Genomic DNA, 18,760 nt, shown 5'->3' on the forward strand with positions numbered 1-18,760 from the left:
GTGAATGTGTCTCAGGCTAATACAAGCTGACATTTGACATGGTTAGGGAACATCAGATGGTTTTCCACTAAGTATGAGAATTGAGGCATTGGAACAGACCTTCAGGAGGAGGAGGAAGGGGGGTAATTGTGGGCTCTCCCTCTTGCTATTTTTAGAAAGACTGGCCTGATAGTTTTATTGCAAGAATTGGGGGCAAAGCACAGAATCTAGAAACTGGGATGGGAACTTTCAGCTTTCTTTTATTACGAAGTTCATTAAGGTAGAATCTTATTGAACATTGTGAATCTCGTCTTCCCAGGCCCTTGGCAGCCTGAACTGAGATGCCATTTAGGAAATACTTTTCTGACAACCTCCTTCCTACCGCTTGGTTGTCGATGACTAATATCCCTCCTGTTATTTTCCCAGCCTCCCCATAATCTCTCAGATGGATTAGGAGTAGGGATATCAGGGTCAAGTCCACCCATCACCCTGGAAGCTCAGTGGATGACTTGGGCTAATCCTTAACTCTGCCTAACCTACTTAGCAAGGCTGTTGTTGTGAGATAATGCTATATATGTCATCCTGGGCTTCTGGGGGAAGGGTGGTGTAGTGGTTAAGGTGTTGGACTGACACAGGAATGAAAGAGTCAGGTTCTAGTCTCCCCGCAACTATGGACCTAATTCCTTTGGGCCAGCCCTTCTCTCTCAGCCCAACCTATCTTGCAGGCTTATTTGTGGTGGGGATGAATTGGAGGAGGCAGCAGTATGTATGAAATAAGCAAGAATTTAAGATTCTCTTTTCACTGTACTGGAGGACCATGAGATGAACATTATTTTGCAGGAGTGAAGCCATGTTTCACGGGAACTTCCTATCCCTCTTGTTTGCCCTGCGAGATGTCAACCAGGATTCCCAGATCTTGCCCAATGTCACCCTGGGCTACAATCTTCATGAAAACTATTTTGATACAAGAATAACCACAGATGCTTTGTTCAGTCTTCTCTCAGCTGGACAGGCAAACATCCCAAATTACAAATGTGAAAGAAGCCAGAGTCATCTTCTGGCTGTCCTTGAAGGAACTGACTCTGATATCTCCATCCAGGTTTCAACCGTGCTGAGCATCTACAAAATCCCACAGGTATTGGGCGGGGGGGATGGGAAGGGTGGCATTTGCAAACTAATTCCAGTCCTCATTAGGCATCTCCTTGTGTCCCTGCCTCACCAAAGGTTCAGGGCCCTCCTCCAAACCCCTTCCAGCCTGTCAATATCCTACTGGAGATGTCATGCCCAGAATCTTACACAGTACTGCAGGTTCATCCAGGCATGGATATACATGTTCCAAGAGTGGGGCACCACTCTACCTTCTCTCAGGGTAAGACTTGAAGTCTTGCTAGGATAAAGTCTAATAAATAGCTGCATTGAAGAAAACGGGAAAGAAGGATGAGATTATGGAAATTTATTCCATTACAGAGACAAAACAAGATTCTGCAGTTTGCACATCTTTTTTTATTCAGCGTTCCAACAGTTTAAATCTTGAAGTTTGTTATCAAATGAAAGCAGTTAACTGTTATGAAGTATAAGCCAGTCGTCTTTTGGAAATAAGTGAAGAATCATAGAGTCATATGATTGCAAGAAATTTTCAAAATCTTCTAATGCAACTCCCCCTCCCCATCCATGGAAGGAATCTTCATCCCATTCCAGACAAATGGTTTTGTTTGAAAAGCTCCAGTGATGTAATCCCATGGCTGGGGGAGACAGGCTATTCCACTGCTGAAGAGCTCTCACAGTCCTCCTTATTTCAAGTCCGACTCCTTCTGTAAAGCTTCCATCTGTTGGTTTTTGTCTAAACCTCAAGCACTATGGAGAATAATTCCATACCTCTTCCCTGTGACATCCCTTCAAGACTGTTATCATGTCTCCCCTTAGCTTTCTCTTCTTAAGGCTGAACATACCCAGTTCTTTTATTTATTTATTTAATATCCAATTTGTCACCACCCATCTTGTTAAAAAGTGACTCCAGGTGGTTTACAGAGAAGATCAATGAAAATACAATATAAAAGCACTCTTAAATAAATAATGAATACATTCCAAGAATTGATGGAATTGGTGAGTAGGTCAGGGGGTGTCTTTTAACCATTTTTCATAGAAATATGCTTCCAAGCCACCTACCATCTTCCTCGCCCTTCTCTGTGGTTTTTCTAGTTCCTCAGCATCCTTTTTGTATTTTGCTGACCAGACCTGGACACCGTATTCCATATGTGATCTGACCAGTGCAGCTACGAAGAGAACAATCATATCTTGTAACCACAACACAAAACCCCAAATTCCATTGGCTGTTTTGGCAGTTGCAGCCCACTGCTGGTTCATGCTGAATCTGTGATCTACTTGGTCACACCCAGAAGTATGAATGAAACATGGAGGATGCTTTTTGATTTTTCATTTATGCCAGTTGGAAGGGGATGAGGAGTGTCACTGGGATGAGAAGGGAAGGAGCATTCTCAGCCAAGGGAAGAAGCATTCCCCACAAAAGGAAAAATGTTCCCCTCCAAAGATCTTCCTGGCAATGGAAGCAGCTTTCCACCTTCATAAAGGTCATCATTTTTCTACCTCACAGTTTGACATAATTCATAGGTCAAATAATTGAAATAATCTTTCCCTTTCTTTGCCAGGTGACTTATGCTTTTGTTTCTCAAGTTCTGAGTGATAAAAGCCAGTTCCCCTTTTTCTACCAGACAGTTCCTGAAGAAGGATCCCAATATTGGGGGATTGTCAAATTGCTCCAGCATTTCAGGTGGACATTAACTGGACTCATCGCCACTGATACAGACAATGGAGAGAGGTTCATCAAGTCCTTCTCAGCTCTACTTGCCAGGTCTGGGGTTTGTGTTATTTTCTCCAAAAGATTCTCAGTACTGAATAAGAACATTGTGGTCCAGAACCATCCCACTCTGTTTCATAAGTGGAGGCAAGTCAATGTATTGATTCATTACACTGAAACGTATAACTTCTATGATGGACTACTGATGATTCAACAGCTGAATGCTGACTTGGTAAAACCCGTAGTAGGTAAAGTGTGGATCACTACAGCTTTGTGGGATCTGACCTTGGACTTGACTCATATTGCTCTTATTGCGTTTTCGCTTTTCCAACACATCCATGGTATTTTTTCCTTCTTCATCCAGACAAAGCAAAGGACAACATATGACAATTTTTTAACCTTCTATTGTTCTTTTAATCAGTTTGCATCTTATGCATTCCATTGCTCAAATACAAAGCACCCTCGGTCTGTGAAAGCTTACCCAAGGTGCACAGAGAAAGAACTGGAGACTCTCCCTCAAGCAGAGATAGAAAAGATCCACTCCTTAGACAGCAATCGCATTTACAATTCCATCTGGACTGTGGCAAGGGTCTTCAATGCAGCCTATTCCTCTCTCTCCAAGAGGATGGTCAAGGAGAGTGGAGACAGGCAGAAAGTTCGAAGGATGCACCCATGGCAGGTATTCCCCTTCTCAGCACAGAGTCCTCCAGGGAACAAAGAAACAAATAGATGATTCTACAACTGTGGCCTGAAAAACCTAATCAACTATAGTTTTCAGGTCCAGCCCAATCACTGGGCAGACTAAGAACTTCCTTTCCAGCCCTCCTCAGATTGGACTGAAAGAAAGTCTTTAAAGAGAGAAAAATGGAAGGTATTACATTTAGGAAGAAAAAAATTCAGGACACACATAGAACGGGATTCGTGGCTTGGAAACACTGCATCTGAGAAAAACTTGGGTGTTCTCATTTACAAGCCCAACCATGAGTCAGCAGTACAAGACAGCTGCTAAAAGAGCTAACACGGTTCTGGGCTGCCTGAGAAGAAGCATTGTATAAAACACCCTTAAAGTCTTCATCCCCCTCTACTCAGCACGAGTGAGATCATGTCTGGAGTACTGTGCACAGTTGTGGGCACTGTATTTCCAGAGGATCTTGACAGGAGACTTGACTCTTTGAATTAGAAGCTTGCATCAAATTTGAACAAACTCATTGTTACCTCTGGGTTGAAAGCAGCTGCAAGAGAACAAGGAAGGGAGACGGCTGTGTCTTCATCTTCTTGACAGCCCCCACTCCCCACAAAGCAATTTGACTGGCCAGAGGAAGAAACAAAATGCCAGATTATGATCCAGTAGAACTGTTCTTGGGTTCTTCTTAGAAAGAGACTTAGAAAAGACCAAAAACTCCCTTCTTCACACAGCACATAATAAATCAAGCTGTGGAACTGATTCACCCAGGATGTGGTGTTGGCCACTATCTTGGAGGCTTTAAAGTGGATTGGGTCAATTTATAGGGATAGGAGACATCTATCGAGGGCTATTTGTCTTGAAGACTTGAGGTCACCTCACAGCTGGGGGCACTATACCTCCAAATACCAATCCAGGCAACAATAATTGTGGGAGAGGTATTTCTCCGTCTCCTACTTGCTCACTTGTTTGTTGATTTGTTGGTTTGTTCAATTCACATGTCCACCCACTGGCTAGTTTTAACTGAAAGTGTGGCCACTTGAGGCAGAACAGATTCCCTTTATGTCATGCAGATCAAACCAGAAATTTCATCAGAGCTTCACTGAGTGGACATATGGTCTAGAAAAATAGACCCCCAGGAGCAAAAGTAGATCTTTCACTTGGGGGAGGGGAAAGATGGAGCTTCTTGATTCTGGTAGGGGCCCTGAACCATCCAAGATCCCAAAGTGGCATCTGCAGAAATAAAATGTCAAGTTTGCTTAGCTATTTGTTCCAACCGTCTGTTTTCTCTACCTTTCTAGCTTCACCCATTCCTGCAAAATTCCCAATTTTACAACATTTCCACGGATGGACTGTACTTGGACAGAAATGGAGAGCTGGCAGCTGATTTTGACATTGTGAACTGGGTGATGTTTCCCAATAAGTCAGTCATTCGAGTGAAATTTGGGAGTCTACAAAGACAGGAATCCCCAAGACTCAAGTTCACCATCAATGAGGATGACATTGTGTGGCCAAACTGGTTTAACCAGGTGAGGGAAAATTATTCCAGGTCATTTCCATGCATTGATTGTATCTGAAGGGTACAAAATTGCAATCCACTTTCTGTGGAGCAGTTCTGCTCTGCTAGTTTGTTATGGAGGACCTTAAAGTCTCATATGGCTATTGAAGGAACCAGTACTGAGCAATGGTCAGACCAGAGAGAATGGGTGAATTGCATGGAGTGGATATCTCCTAATCTCAAGACTGGGAGAAAACAGGCAAGAATCTGATGAATGGAACAGATGGGAGAGAAAGCCTTAAGAAATCCTACGGTTGACAGAGATAAGATGAGAGAGAGAGAGATGAGAGATGAGAGATGAGAGATGAGAGAGAGAGAGAGAGAGAGAGAGAGAGAGAGAGAGAGAGATTTGCAATATATCACTTGTTTATTTAATCAGTGGATAAGCCACCCTCAATCATCATAGCAACTCTTGGTGACATATAATAGCATAATGACTACAAATATAAACAGGAGCAAATAGAGAAGAATAACACCAATAAAAATATCAAGAACCGACATCAGGGAAACTACACACCAGTTCACAACCTGGACATGTTGGTCAATCACAGTCACATCAATACCCAAAGTGGGATCACAGATCCCCTTGCCCCAGGGCCTGCTGAAAAAGCTGGGTCTTCAGGATTTTCCTCAAGGGCCGTATGTTGAGGCCGTGGGGATGTTGGGGAAATGCTGCTCCAGAGGACAAGGGCAGTCATTGTCAAGGCTGAAATCCCATAAAATGGCATTGTTTTAATGATGGGTGTGCAGCATGCTGGCCTACTCAGTCTTACCAGACAGAGACAATTAGAGAGATTTTCTTTCGACAACTGAGAGCCACTTTGGTGCAGTGTGATATAGCCTGTGCCAACACCATAAGGCAGCTGACCAACCACAGCTGTCCAGGTTCTCCAATTCCAAACATAAAGGGATATAACAGCAAAATAGTCCCAATATGGTGCAGAAGTATGGGGATATATCAAAGTCCCCTTACTGGAACAGATACAGGCCACTTTCTTGAAATGCATCTCGGGGGTGGACAAATCTACTCCAACTCCAGCAGTAAGGGCAGAGCTGGGGATACCCCCCATACAAAGCCATTTAGCAATTATTCAACTGTTGGCTGGAGATCTTATCTATGGACCCAGATAGACTACCCAAGCTTTGTCTCGAAGAGCAGCTGTATAATATGCCTTCTCGCACTTGGGCTGTCCACCTCTCAAATGCCATCTCACCGTATGCATCCTCCATCCAATTCCCAGTCCAATCAGATCTGAAGGCCAAGAACAGTTTCAAACAAAGGGTCATGGATATGGCTGTCCAAGAGGAAATTGCGTCCCTTAAACACGTTCAGTGCTTGAAGTGGCTGGCTCAGCACGAATCAGCCTCCCAGCTAGAAAAGTACTAACAGCTTATATGCTCCACCATCTTAGAAGAGCTTTTTCAAGACCTCGTTTTGAACAACTAGACTCCATGGTAAGATATGGGAGGTTCCATGGGGTTCCATTTGGAGAAAGCCTGTGCATCTGTGGTGCACCAGCTGTTGAAGACATTGCACATGTCCTCTTTGATTGCAAACTATATTCTGCAGAAAGGACTGTATACTTAGATTTCTACTTAAAAACGGAAAAATACTGGGGTACCCAAGAGAAATTGTCTTACTTTGGCATGGCATATCACTAGTAAGACTGCACTTTTCATATCAAAGGCGATTTTGAAGAGGACAGACTACTTAGATCAGATTGGGGTTAACTGCAGGGGTGATGAACTGCTTTTAAAACCTTTGCAAGGCAAATATCCACTAAACACTGTCTTATCCTGCCAAAATTTATTGAGAGACACTGTGCCTGCAATTACCAGAATTGTTGCTAAATTCTTGGAGGAAGTACTCAAAAGTAAACACAAACAATTTCCACAATGAATGTGGCTACCCCTTTGATTAATTTTCAATATGTAACTGTGCTTTTATACTTCTTTTTTTATCCTTTTAATGCCATTAAAGGATTGATTGATTGATTGACTGATTGATTGATTGATTGATTTGTCAGCATCAGCTCTGCTGAGTTTTCACTGCTATCTAATTCCTGAATGTGGGCTTGTTTCCAGGGACAAAATATTTCTAGCTGTGCCAGGGTTGAGCTCTGATAATGGTCCCAGAGCTTTGATTGCTCACAGTCCACTTCATCAGTGTTCACAAGAGTGGTGGGCATCTACACAAGGCTGTAGAAACTGCAAACTCTCCCTGCGTCCGACTGAATACACCTGAAGGAGAAGTTATCTTTACTTGTACCTCAAAACTACATTGGGGGATGGGGGCCTATAAAAGGGAAAAGCACCAAGATGGGGTGCATGTGAAAATTTGCAAGATGATAGGCATGGCCTTGTAATCCAAGCCCCGCCCCTTTTGTAAGTTTCGGTGTCACATGCATGTCCAAAAGAAGTGGAGCTTGGACTTCAGTGCCACAACTGCCATTTTACTGATTTTGACCCTTTCTATGGATGACCGTTGCAAGCTTGAAGGGCACATAGTTCAAAATCCTGCACTGATTTCTATTAAGATTGACCCCATCCTTCACTTGCACCTTTCCAGAGGTCCTGGCATTCATCCTATTCTGATAAAACAAACACAAAACATATATGCTAATGAGCTCGCCAGCGCAAGAATGTTTATTTCACACCTGAGAACTCTTTTGGGAATGAGGTGTACCAAGAAGTCCACCATGGTCTCCACATTCCGTTTTTCATTCCCTCTCACTTCCCTCTCACATTCCTTCCTCAACCACCTTTACTTCAGAAGTGGGGACCTCTCCACATTTGTAGAAGCTCCTCTTCTTGTAGAAAGCGGACAGGCCCCCGCCCACTTTGCCGGTGAGAAGCAGAGAACCCCTTCTCTTTGCAACACTGCTTCGATCTCTGGGAGAGAAAAGGTTTCCTCAATTCGGTGAGCAGCTGAAGGAAAGACTGAGGCCACCTTGGTCCTCAGTGTGGTAATTAAGTGACCGAGAACTGGGAATGTGTCTGGCATTTTCCAAAAGATGAAAGGCCAGCTCTCTGCACGGGTGAGTTTCCTATCTCAAATCTGATACAGGAAAGAACCAAAAAAGGGAAGGGGAGTGGAGGAAGGGAAACAAGAGATGCAATGTTTATTCTTTCCATTGCATAGATGTGGATCTTACGGTTGGCTTGGCTAAGCTCCAAGGCCCAAGATTGGCCAACTTCATTCCTATGTCTCATTTCCTTAGCTAAACCTGTCCCATACTTTTTTCTTTTTCTTTTTAATAAACATTTGTTCTTTTAGAGTCTGCCTCCTTCCCGGTGTGTGGACAGCTGCCGTGCAGGATTTGTCAAGGTGATTCAGGAAGGCGAACCCGTTTGCTGCTACGACTGTGTTTCTTGTATGGAAGGGACCATCTCTACTCAGGAAGGTAGGTGGCTCTGCAGAGAAAGGCAACCTCTGGAGAAGTTGGTAGAAAATCACCACAAAGTGTTAGGTTTTCCTAAACCTGAGTCCTCTCTTGTTTGGCTTCTTTTTAATCATCAAATTAAACTGCCGTCAGCCAGGGGAATTAGCTGCCCCATGAAGTGATGAGCTCTCATTCATGAGGTCATCAAATAGAGGCTGGAAGGTCATCTGCCCAAGGTGCTCTAGTGGATCCTAGGTTGGACTAGGTAACTTCTAAGGTCCCTTCCAACTCTATGATTTCTAGGGAGCCATGGAGTTGACCTTGGAGAAGGCATCTGAAAGCCATTAGGACAACAACAGGTGCAGAAGGAGCACATGTTGTCCAGGGAGGCAGAAGAGTATTAGAAAAAGGCTACCAACTCCCTGGAGAATAAGGGACGGGGAGTGAAAACGCAAGCAGACTTGCAAGATTCTGCTATCTCAATAAACTATCATTCTAGTCTTCTTCTGGAGTCAGTTTCCTGATCTGGTCTACCTCATCGGGCTGACAATTCTATGATTCTAAGCATCAAGAAAGGGCTTGGAGGATGAACAGGGTAGGAGGTTTAGGAGGCAATGGATGGGGCACAATTTGGCATCGACTCAGCATATTTTAAATACACCCCCTCTACATTTAAGATTCCTCCAAATCTTGAGGGGATAGATGAAACTGTGAGATTTGCCCCGTTCGACAGAGAAACTCTCGTGACACGTGTGGTTCACAAAGAAGGTTTACTCATGCGTAACGTAGTAGTCACAAGCAAAGCCAGGACTGGCTTGGTACAATTGCATCACTTGTTATATTCCCCCCTTCCCGCGCTTTTTCCCGCCTCGTGATCGCGTTGCAGCTGTGGGCTATTAGGCCCCCCAATGTCCCCCCTGATCGTTCATGATGGCAGGGTCGGTCAGAGTCCATTGTCCTTGATTGCCAGTCCCCCTCCGGCTGGGTTGGTCCCTCCCTGCTACGTGCAGACCCGCGGGTTCTGTGCTGCGTTGCGATCTTGTTTCGCTGCCCTGCGGCCCCGTTCCTTGCTTGCTCGCGCCGTTATCAGTTCATAATTAAAAGCTTCCGCTGCGGTTTTCCTGTTTAGCTGGCCGCAGGTGGCTCGTTAATTAGCGGCGCTTTCGGTTCCTCTTTTCCCCGCTAGCTACCGCCGGTGGGTTCCGCGTGGTCTGGTTGCGAGCTTCCCTGCAACCCCGTGCTTCCCTGAAACCTCGTGCTGACCGAACCTGACATGCCGCCCCCCTGACGACAACTCCCCCCCTCGGTCCTATTTCGGCTTCCCGGGGTATTTACTGTAAAAGTCCCGTACTAGGTCCGGCGCCCTTATGTGGGTTTTACTCACCCATTCGCTGTGGGACTTGGGGAAATGTTTCCATTGCACTAGGAGCTGGGTCTGCCCCTTGTGCCTCCGGGCGTCCAGTATCCGGTTGATTTCGAAATGCTGCTCCCCCCCGACCATGATGGGTGGTGGTACTCCCTCCGCCTTGTGCCAGGCGTTCCCCGGCTGGTGCAACTTTAGCAGGCTGCAATGGAACACCGGGTGGATCTTCCCGAGGCTTTTCGGGAGCGTCAGCCTGACGGTCACCGGATTGATGACCTCCGAAATGGGGAACGGCCCCACAAACCTCGGGCTGAGTTTTTTCGATGCCTGGTGCGTCTTTAGGTTTTTGGTTGACAGATACACCTGGTCCCCCACTTCCCACTTTTCCTCGGGGAGCCTCTTGCGGTCCGCGTGCTTCTTGTAGTCGGCTTTGGCTCTCTGCAATGCCGCGTGCGCCGCTCGCCGGGTCTCGTCGATTTGGGCGAACCAGGCGTCCAGGGAGTTGATCTGGGATTCCGGCTGAGGCAGCTCCGGCATGGGGACGAAATCTCTCCCGGTGGCTACTTTGAACGGAGAGAACCCGGTGCTCTTGTGGACGGCGTTGTTGTATGCCACCTCCGCGAATGGTAGTAGCTCCGCCCAATCGTCCTGTTGGTGCCCCACGTAGCAGCGCAGGTACTGTTCGAGCCCCCCGTTCAGGCGTTCCGTGGCTCCGTCCGTCTGCGGGTGCGCCGCGGAGGATAGGGCTTGTTTCGTCCCCACCCGCTTCAGGAACTCCCGCCAGAACCGCGCGATGAAGTTGCCGCCCCGATCGCTGACGATACGTCGAGGTGCGCCGTGGAGTCGGTAGACATGTTGCACGAACAGTCTCGCCAGCCCCTCGGCCGTGGGGACTCGCCGGCACGCTACAAAGTGCGCTTGTTTGGAGAATAAGTCCGTGACCACCCAAATGGCGGTCTTCCCCTTACTCTCCGGGAGCTCCACTATGAAGTCCATGGCGACCTCTTGCCAAGGGCCGTCGGGTTCCGCTACCGGCTGGAGTAGGCCTCTAGGTTTGCCTTTGGCTCCTTTCGCTGTTGCGCACACCGGGCAACCCCCGAGTACGCCTCCACGTCCTTCCGGAGCGTGGGCCACCAAAACTGCCGCCGGATTAAGTGGAGTGTCTTTACGAAGCCGTAATGCCCCGCGCTCCGGCTGTCGTGGGCTCTCTCCATGACCTCCCGTCGGCAACCCTCGGGCACGTACAGCTTTCCTTCGTGCCACCACAACCCCTCTTGGCCGGTTAGCGCCTCTCGGTTCTGCTTGAGCCAATCGTCCCGCTCCGCCGCCTCCGCGAACCCTTGCCTTACTTCAGACGCCGCGTCCCGTCGCTCCCCCTTGGTCTGGCTCCGGGTCACCGCCTTTGCAGCCAGCCTGCTGGCGGGGATGACGGAGTCCACGATCTCCTCCCGTAGGCTGGCGTGTTGGGGCATGCGAGACAGTCCATCCGCTAAGAAGTTGCGCTTCCCGGGGATGTGTTTCAGTGTGAACCTGAACCTTCCGAAGTATTGGGACCACCGTGCCTGTTTGGGGGATAGCTTACGCGGGGTCTTCAGGGCCTCGAGGTTCTTATGGTCCGTCCACACCTCGAACGGTTCAGTTGCCCCCTCCAGTAGATGCCTCCACGTGGCCAGCGCCCACTTGACCGCGTACGCCTCTTTCTCCCACACCATCCACCTCCTCTCCGTCTCGGTGAATTTGCGGGAGGCGTAGGCGCACGGGTGGATGGCCCCCTCCGGGCTGGGTTGGAGCAGGACTGCTCCCGTTGCCACGTCTGATGCATCCACTTGGATTATAAACCGCCGGTCTGGGTCGGGATGGCGCAGGATCGGCTCCGCGGTGAACCGCTGTTTTAGTTCCTCAAACGCCCCCTGGCATTCTGCAGTCCACGCGAGTGCCATGCTGGGCTTGGGGGGTTTCCCAGTGCCCTTGGTTTTTAGCAGGTCGGTTAGGGGAAGGGCGATTTGGGCGAAGTTCGGGATGAACTGACGATAGAAGTTCGCAAACCCTAGGAAGCTTTGGAGTTGCCTCCGGGTTCGCGGCGCTTCCCAGCCCAGGACATCCCTTACTTTCGCCGGGTCCATCTCAATTCCCCGGCTGGATATTCGGTAGCCGAGGTAGTCTAGTTGCTCTCGATGGAACTCGCATTTCGAGAGCTTTGCGTACAGCTGTGCCTTCAGCAGTCTCTGGAGCACCGTGCGCACCAGGCTCACGTGCTCCGCCAGGGTCTCGGTGTAGATGAGGATGTCGTCCAGGTAGACCAGGACGCCCCGGTAGAGTAGGTCGTGCAGCACCTCATTAATTAGCTGCATAAATACCCCGGGGCCCCTTTTAATCCGAACGGCATCACGGAAAACTGGTAGCTTCCGAGCGGGGTGTTGAACGCCGTCTTCCACTCATCTTTTGCGCGGATCCTAACTCTGAAGTAAGCTTCGCGCAAGTCCAGTTTTGTGAACACCCTCCCCTTCGACAGATGCGACATCAAGTCCTTCATCAGGGGGAGGGGGTATTTGTACTCCGTGCTGATTGCGTTCAGCCCCCGGTAGTCTACGCACATACGGAGCGAGCCGTCCTTCTTCTCCCGGAATAACACCGGGGCCGCTAATGGTGACTTCGCGGGTTGGATGAATCCCCGCGCTAGGTTCTTGTCTATGAACTCGCGCAGGGCTCCCATCTCCCTCCTCGACAGGGAGTACATTTTCGGCTTAGGCAGGGTCGCTCCTGGCTCTAGCTCGATGGCGCAATCACTGGGCCGGTGTGGTGGGAGCTGGTCAGACTCCTTCTCCCCGAACGCTGCCGCCAGGTCTCGATACTGCCTCGGGATTCCGCCGCCCGTCGGGGGTTCCCCGGGTCCGGCCCCTCGCTTTGCGGTCGCCTCGCCAGTCGCCGCTGCCTCCCCTCGCCTCGGGATCGTGGCGGGTCTCCGGGGTCCCGGCGCTGCTGCTGCTGCTGTTGCTGTTGCCGCCCGGGTCTCGGGCCCCATCTGCTCTCGCCCCGTCTCCCGGTGTCCCGGACCCTCCGCTTGTCCGCCGGTGGTTGCGGCTGCCTCCGTCTCCACGGCTCGGTCCCCTCTGCTCTCGCCCCTCGCCGGTCTGTCGACCCCGAACCGCACTGCCTCCGCCGTCCAGTCGACTCGTGGGTTCCGCCGCCGCAGCCACACCAAGCCGAGTACCACCGCGTAGTCGGCCACCGGGACCACCACGAACCTCAGTTCTTCCCGGTGACTCCCGATCGTCATCTGGACCGGCTCGGTGTAATACTGAGCTGGCCCCCCCCCTGCCAGCGTGCCATCTAACTGGCTGAATGAAATGGGCTCCCGGAGGCGCCTCAGCTGTAGCCCGAGCCCCGAGACCACCGCTGGGTGCATCAAGCAGTGGGTGCAGCCCGAGTCCAGTAGCGCCCGTAGCTGCGCCTCCCCTCCGGATCTCACCCCCCGGACGTGTATCCTCACCCGGAACGGTGGGCAGTCCTCGTCTCCTATTGGGTCCGCGCGCCTCGACTCCCCTGCTCGCACTGGGACGCCGTTCAGTGCGAGCGCGCCTCGTTTCCCGCCGGCTCCGAGTCCTCTCCGGAGGATGCTGTCTCCGGGGTCGACCACCCCCCACGTCCTTTCTCGGTCACCGCCGCCACTGCCCCCTTCCGCGGTCGATCACCGGTCCTTTTCCCGTTCGCACGCGGGGTTTTGACTTCGGGCCGTGGTGGGGCGCCTTCCCGCTCCGTCGGGCACTGCGCCGCTCGGTGGCCTCTGCCTCCGCATCGGAAGCACAGATTCGGGGCTCTGGTCGCCTCTCGCCTCCCGGTGGACTGCCGTCGACCGCTCCGTCTCTCCTCGGGGGTCCTCTCCCTCGGCCGGTCCCTCGCCTGGTCCCGTCGTCTTGTGCTCTGTTGGATCTGCCGCCACGCCAATTCCGCCGTTCCGGCCAGCCAGATCCAATCCTTCACTGTGGACGGGTCGTCCCGCCCCAGTGCCCGTTCCAGGATCTCTGGGTTGAGTCCCCTCTTAAAATACTTCACCTTCAGGGACTCCGGCCAGTCCGCGAGCTTCTCGGCCAACCTCCGGAACTCCAGGGCATATTCCGATACCGATTTGCCCCGCTGTCTGAACTGTAGGATGTCGTCCTCCGCCCGCTTGGCGCTCAATGTGTCCTCGAATCTGTCCCGGAGCGCCTGCATGAAGTCCGGGAAACTCCGTAGTTCCGCCGCGTTGGCATCGTACAGCCCGATCACCCAGCTGGCTGCTTGGCCATCTAGCAGCTCGGCCACGTAGGATACCCTGTCCTCGTCTCTAGCGAATAGGTGACCACCCCTCTGCATGAACCCCCTGACGTGCGTCAGAAAGTGCGGCAGCTGTTCGGGGTCCCCTGAGAACTTCCCAGTGATACCTCGAAGTCTCAGGGCGTCTGCCGCCCGTTGGTCCTCCGACCGGGGCGCCGTGGGTGGTGCCGGCGGGGGTGTCGGACCGCCCCCTGTCGCTCGCCTCCTCGTTCACCGCCGGTGGCCCCACTCTCTGTAGTAGGGTCTGGAGCATCGCCTCCACGGCGTCTAGGCGTCGCTCGACTCTCTCCTCTAGTCGGGCGAATTTCTCGCTCCACTCACGGTTCCGGAACCCCGAACCCCGGGTCATCGTAACGCCTGAATCGTCTGGTCCTTGGTTCACGCCCATCGACCACCGCTCGGATGGAGTGCGCCCGGCCCTGGCCGCTGCCCCGTCGCTCCCGGGCGGCTCCGACCGCCCTTCCGCGAGCCTGGATCCCTCGCGCTCCAGCTGACCCACGGATTCCTCGTCGCTGGTCATGCCTGTATTGAGAAAGAAAACGCTCCTCGGTGGTACCGGGTAGCGCTGACGGTGAGTCCTGGCTTTATGTGAGATTTGCCCCGTTCGACAGAGAAACTCTCGTGACACGTGTGGTTCACAAAGAAGGTTTACTCATGCGTAACGTAGTAGTCACAAGCAAAGCCAGGACTGGCTTGGTACAATTGCATCACTTGTTATATTCCCCCTTCCCGCGCTTTTTCCCGCCTCGTGATCGCGTTGCAGCTGTGGGCTATTAGGCCCCCCAATGTCCCCCCTGATCGTTCATGATGGCAGGGTCGGTCAGAGTCCATTGTCCTTGATTGCCAGTCCCCCTCCGGCTGGGTTGGTCCCTCCCTGCTACGTGCAGACCCGCGGGTTCTGTGCTGCGTTGCGATCTTGTTTCGCTGCCCTGCGGCCCCGTTCCTTGCTTGCTCGCGCCGTTATCAGTTCATAATTAAAAGCTTCCGCTGCAGTTTTCCTGTTTAGCTGGCCGCAGGTGGCTCGTTAATTAGCGGCGCTTTCGGTTCCTCTTTTCCCCGCTAGCTACCGCCGGTGGGTTCCGCGTGGTCTGGTTGCGAGCTTCCCTGCAACCCCGTGCTTCCCTGAAGCCTCGTGCTGACCGAACCTGACAGAAACATCCTACAGATACAGCATATACTTAGTACTGGAGATCCTTTGGAATGAGGCTTACTGGAGCTTTGCAATATGTGATACAATGCAGTATGGAAGTACTATAGATGTAATGGAATTCTCTGGAAAGAAGGCATTTGCAAAACTTTGCAGAACAAGAACTGACAGAATTTGTTTTCATATCTCCTAAATTGGTAGTTGGCTCTCCCTTAAATCAAGAAGTCAGAAAGAAGATCAAAGGCATCAAGAAGAATCCATCTTAATATACTTGCTGATAAAAGGGGGGATAAAATACACACATGAGAGCCAGTTTGGGGTAGTGGTTAAAGTCATTGGGCTAGAGACCATCCGTTCTAGTTGCCAAAACAAGAGGAGAGTCTTTTGCATTCAAAGTGGTCTGGATAATGCACTTAAATTTATATTAAACTCCATTGTAGATAAATTTTTGCATCCATTTAAGTTACTGCTCATTTCTGACCTTTCCTGCACTCCATTCTTGGCTGTTCTGGCTCCTTCATTTCAAAAAGTATCCTTCCGATGATGTAAAAGAATTGGGAATGGGGTGGAATAAGAAAAAGATTACATTGGTTCTTTGCAGATGCTGAGCGTTGCACCAGATGTCCAGAAGACCAGTACCCAAACCAGGATCAAGATGAGTGCATTCCAAAGATTATAACCTTCCTCTCCTATAATGAACCTTTGGGAATCCTCCTGGCTTCCTTGGCCCTTTTCTTCTCCTTCACCACACTCTTTGTCTTAGGAATCTTCACCAAATTCTTAGAAACTCCCATAGTCAGGGCTAACAACCGGGACCTCTCCTACATCCTTCTCATTTCCCTCCTGGTTTCCTTCTTGACCCCCTTCCTCTTCATTGGCCGGCCAAGGAGAGCCACCTGCCTTCTCCGACAGATAACCTTCAGCATCATCTTCTCAGTGGCTGTTTCCTCTCTCTTGGCCAAAACAATCACAGTGGTCTTGGCCTTCTTGGCCACAAAACCAGGGAATTCAGTGAGGAGATGGTTGGGAAAGACTTTAACCAACTCCATTGTCTTGTCTTGTTCTGGTGTCCAAGTGATCATCTGTACACTTTGGTTGGGAATCTCTCTTCCATTCCCTGATTCTGACATGAACTCCCAGCCTGGAGAGATCATTCTACAATGCAATGATGGACAGATCACCGTATTTTACACTGCCCTTGGCTACATGGGCTTCCTGGCTGCCATCTGCTCCATGGTGGCTTTCCTGTCCAGGAATCTGCCTGGGGCCTTCAATGAAGCCAAACTGATCACTTTCAGCATGCTAATCTTCTGCAGTGTCTGGGTGTCCTTTGTGCCCACCTATCTGAGCACCAAGGGGAAATACACTGTGGCTGTGCAGGTCTTCTCCATTTTGGCCTCCAGTGCTGGCCTGCTGGGCTGCATCTTCATTCCTAAGTGTTACATTATTATCCTGAGGCCTGATCTCAATATGAAGGAGAAGCTAACAATGAAAAATAAAATAGAAACCTAATTGGCATAATATTGTTTCTCACAAGCTTAATTTTCACCCAAAATTTTAAACCATAGGTAACCATTCCTAAAGGGAAAGTCCTGTCTCCTGCCCAGTTTTCTGCAATACACTTGATATGTCCATACAGAACATAAATTTGCCTTTATTTGGTCTCTCCCATTTTTTCCTTAGCAGCCTTACAAAATACCATGTTCGCCTGCCAAATAAATGCAATTCACTGATTGGGGGATTTATACGCCCTGTCCTTACTCATGATGCAAGTTGGGCTGCCATTTGATGTCAAAATAAAATAGAAATGTGATTTCTATGGAGCTGTTTCTCAAAGTGATATTTAGTAAGTCCAACTGCCACTTTGACCATTTAATGTTGCTCCAAAAAATGAAACAATAGACAACATTCTATTTTTTTCCAAGTCAAGATAGAAATGGACTACCACTTGTTAATAAATATGAGTTTCCCTCTTCGGTTTGCTGTTGAGTATATAGAAGGCGGGGGCGGGGGGGCAGCTGCGAAGTGGTTCAACTCAGTAATTCAATTTTTTATGGAACAACCCAACTGCACTTGCAGAACCTGAAGTCGAAATGGGGATGCAAAACCTCGCTTCTCAGGCATTTTGCAAGCTAAAAGAAACAAGAGGTAATCAAGTCAACAGGAAATGTTCTGGCCGTTCCCCACCGTTCTCTGCATCCAGAAGAGAAGCAGTGGCCTGCCTCAGCTGAGGATTGCCCTCAGCTAACTGGACACTTAAAGTCACAGTCCATCAGGAATCAAGACCAACTAAATCCATATTGATGTGTGACCATTCATACCCCTGTTAAAAACCTCTCTTGATGCTGGATGGCATAGAGGCATTTTACTAGAGAAGTGTGAGCCCAAGTTCTCCTGCCTCACTCACTGGCCCGTCTTCAAAGTTTGGAGCCACATCTGTGAGCTCTCCCTTTGTGTGCCTGCCTGTGGAGTCCTTCAGAGTTCAGATGGTTCTCTTGGTGCTCTTCCCTGCTATTATCCAAATGACAGTGATTTACTTGCTGTCTTTATCTTAAATCCCTAGAGGTGTTTCTGCAAACTTTCAGAATATTTAACACAAACATGTCAGAAACACATTTTGATGTCAACATCAGACTGAAAAACAAAGTTGAGGGATGTCTACATCAGAAATGCTGATTGCATAAGACACTCTGGAGAGACAGAGAAAGAATCTGGGGAGGATTTTAGGGCAGGTGGGGGTTGTGTTTGCTCTCCTCCCTTTCAGATGTGAAGATGTGGCTGGACTCTGTCTGAATCAGGAAAGCCACCGAAGCGTCTGTCTTGTAAGAGGGCTTTGGTTCTTCCACCTTTCTTCTCCTTCCTTGAAAGAAGCCGTTGCAATGCAGGAGGCGAAATCAGGCCAGCAGGGCACAATCCTGATACTTCTACTTGTGCTGCTTTTGTGGCCCCCAGCAGTCTCTGGGAAGCAGGAAGCCAAATGCTTCCTGACCCTGGGGCAAGATGAAACAGATCCACAGAATCATGTCAGGCCAGGAGAGCTTTTCATTGCTGGCATAGTCTCTGCAACCAAGGCTCGGTTTCTGGCACTAAGCTTCAGCACAGCTCCTTTGACTCAGATTTCCGTGTAAGTCAATCTTCCTGCATTGAATCATAACAATTCCATTTCCGTTTCCTAGAATTCCAGCCTTCTTAAATTACCAGGCATGTACCCTTTGACCGGGTACTTTTCTGTCTTATTTTACCTTTGGGGAACTATGAGGCTCCTTTGCAACAGTCAAGTGCAAGATTGAATGTGCAGAATAAACATTCACTTTCCTTTAGAGAATCTGAGCAGAACTAGGCCACACATAAAAAGGGATAGGGTGAAACTTGCCTTCTACCTGATGGCTCCCGTACCCCATAAAGGAAAGATTTCCTCAAGCTGAATTTTGACTACTAAGCTAACATGGACAAAAGAATGCAAAAATGATACATGTTCTCCCTACATGATAGATTAGAGAACCTCATAATATTTTTTCC

General features: G+C 49.6%; 1 protein-coding gene across 1 annotated transcript; it reads left to right on the plus strand.

The window, feature by feature from the left end:
- Positions 1 to 829: 829 nt before the first annotated feature.
- On the plus strand, positions 830 to 16,753 carry LOC148215425 (vomeronasal type-2 receptor 26-like). Its single transcript, XM_088143613.1, has 4 exons — positions 830 to 1,114; positions 4,778 to 5,005; positions 8,312 to 8,438; positions 15,843 to 16,753. The coding sequence occupies exons 1-4, from the start codon at positions 830 to 832 to the stop codon at positions 16,751 to 16,753; spliced, it is 1,551 nt and encodes a 516-aa protein (XP_087999739.1).
- The last annotated feature ends 2,007 nt before the right edge of the window (positions 16,754 to 18,760 follow it).

Source organism: Python bivittatus, unplaced genomic scaffold, assembly GCF_059951505.1.
Source record: "Python bivittatus isolate LINGU-HERP-01145 unplaced genomic scaffold, Pbiv_v1 ctg000290_np1212, whole genome shotgun sequence".
Classification (NCBI taxonomy): Eukaryota; Metazoa; Chordata; class Lepidosauria; order Squamata; family Pythonidae; genus Python; species Python bivittatus.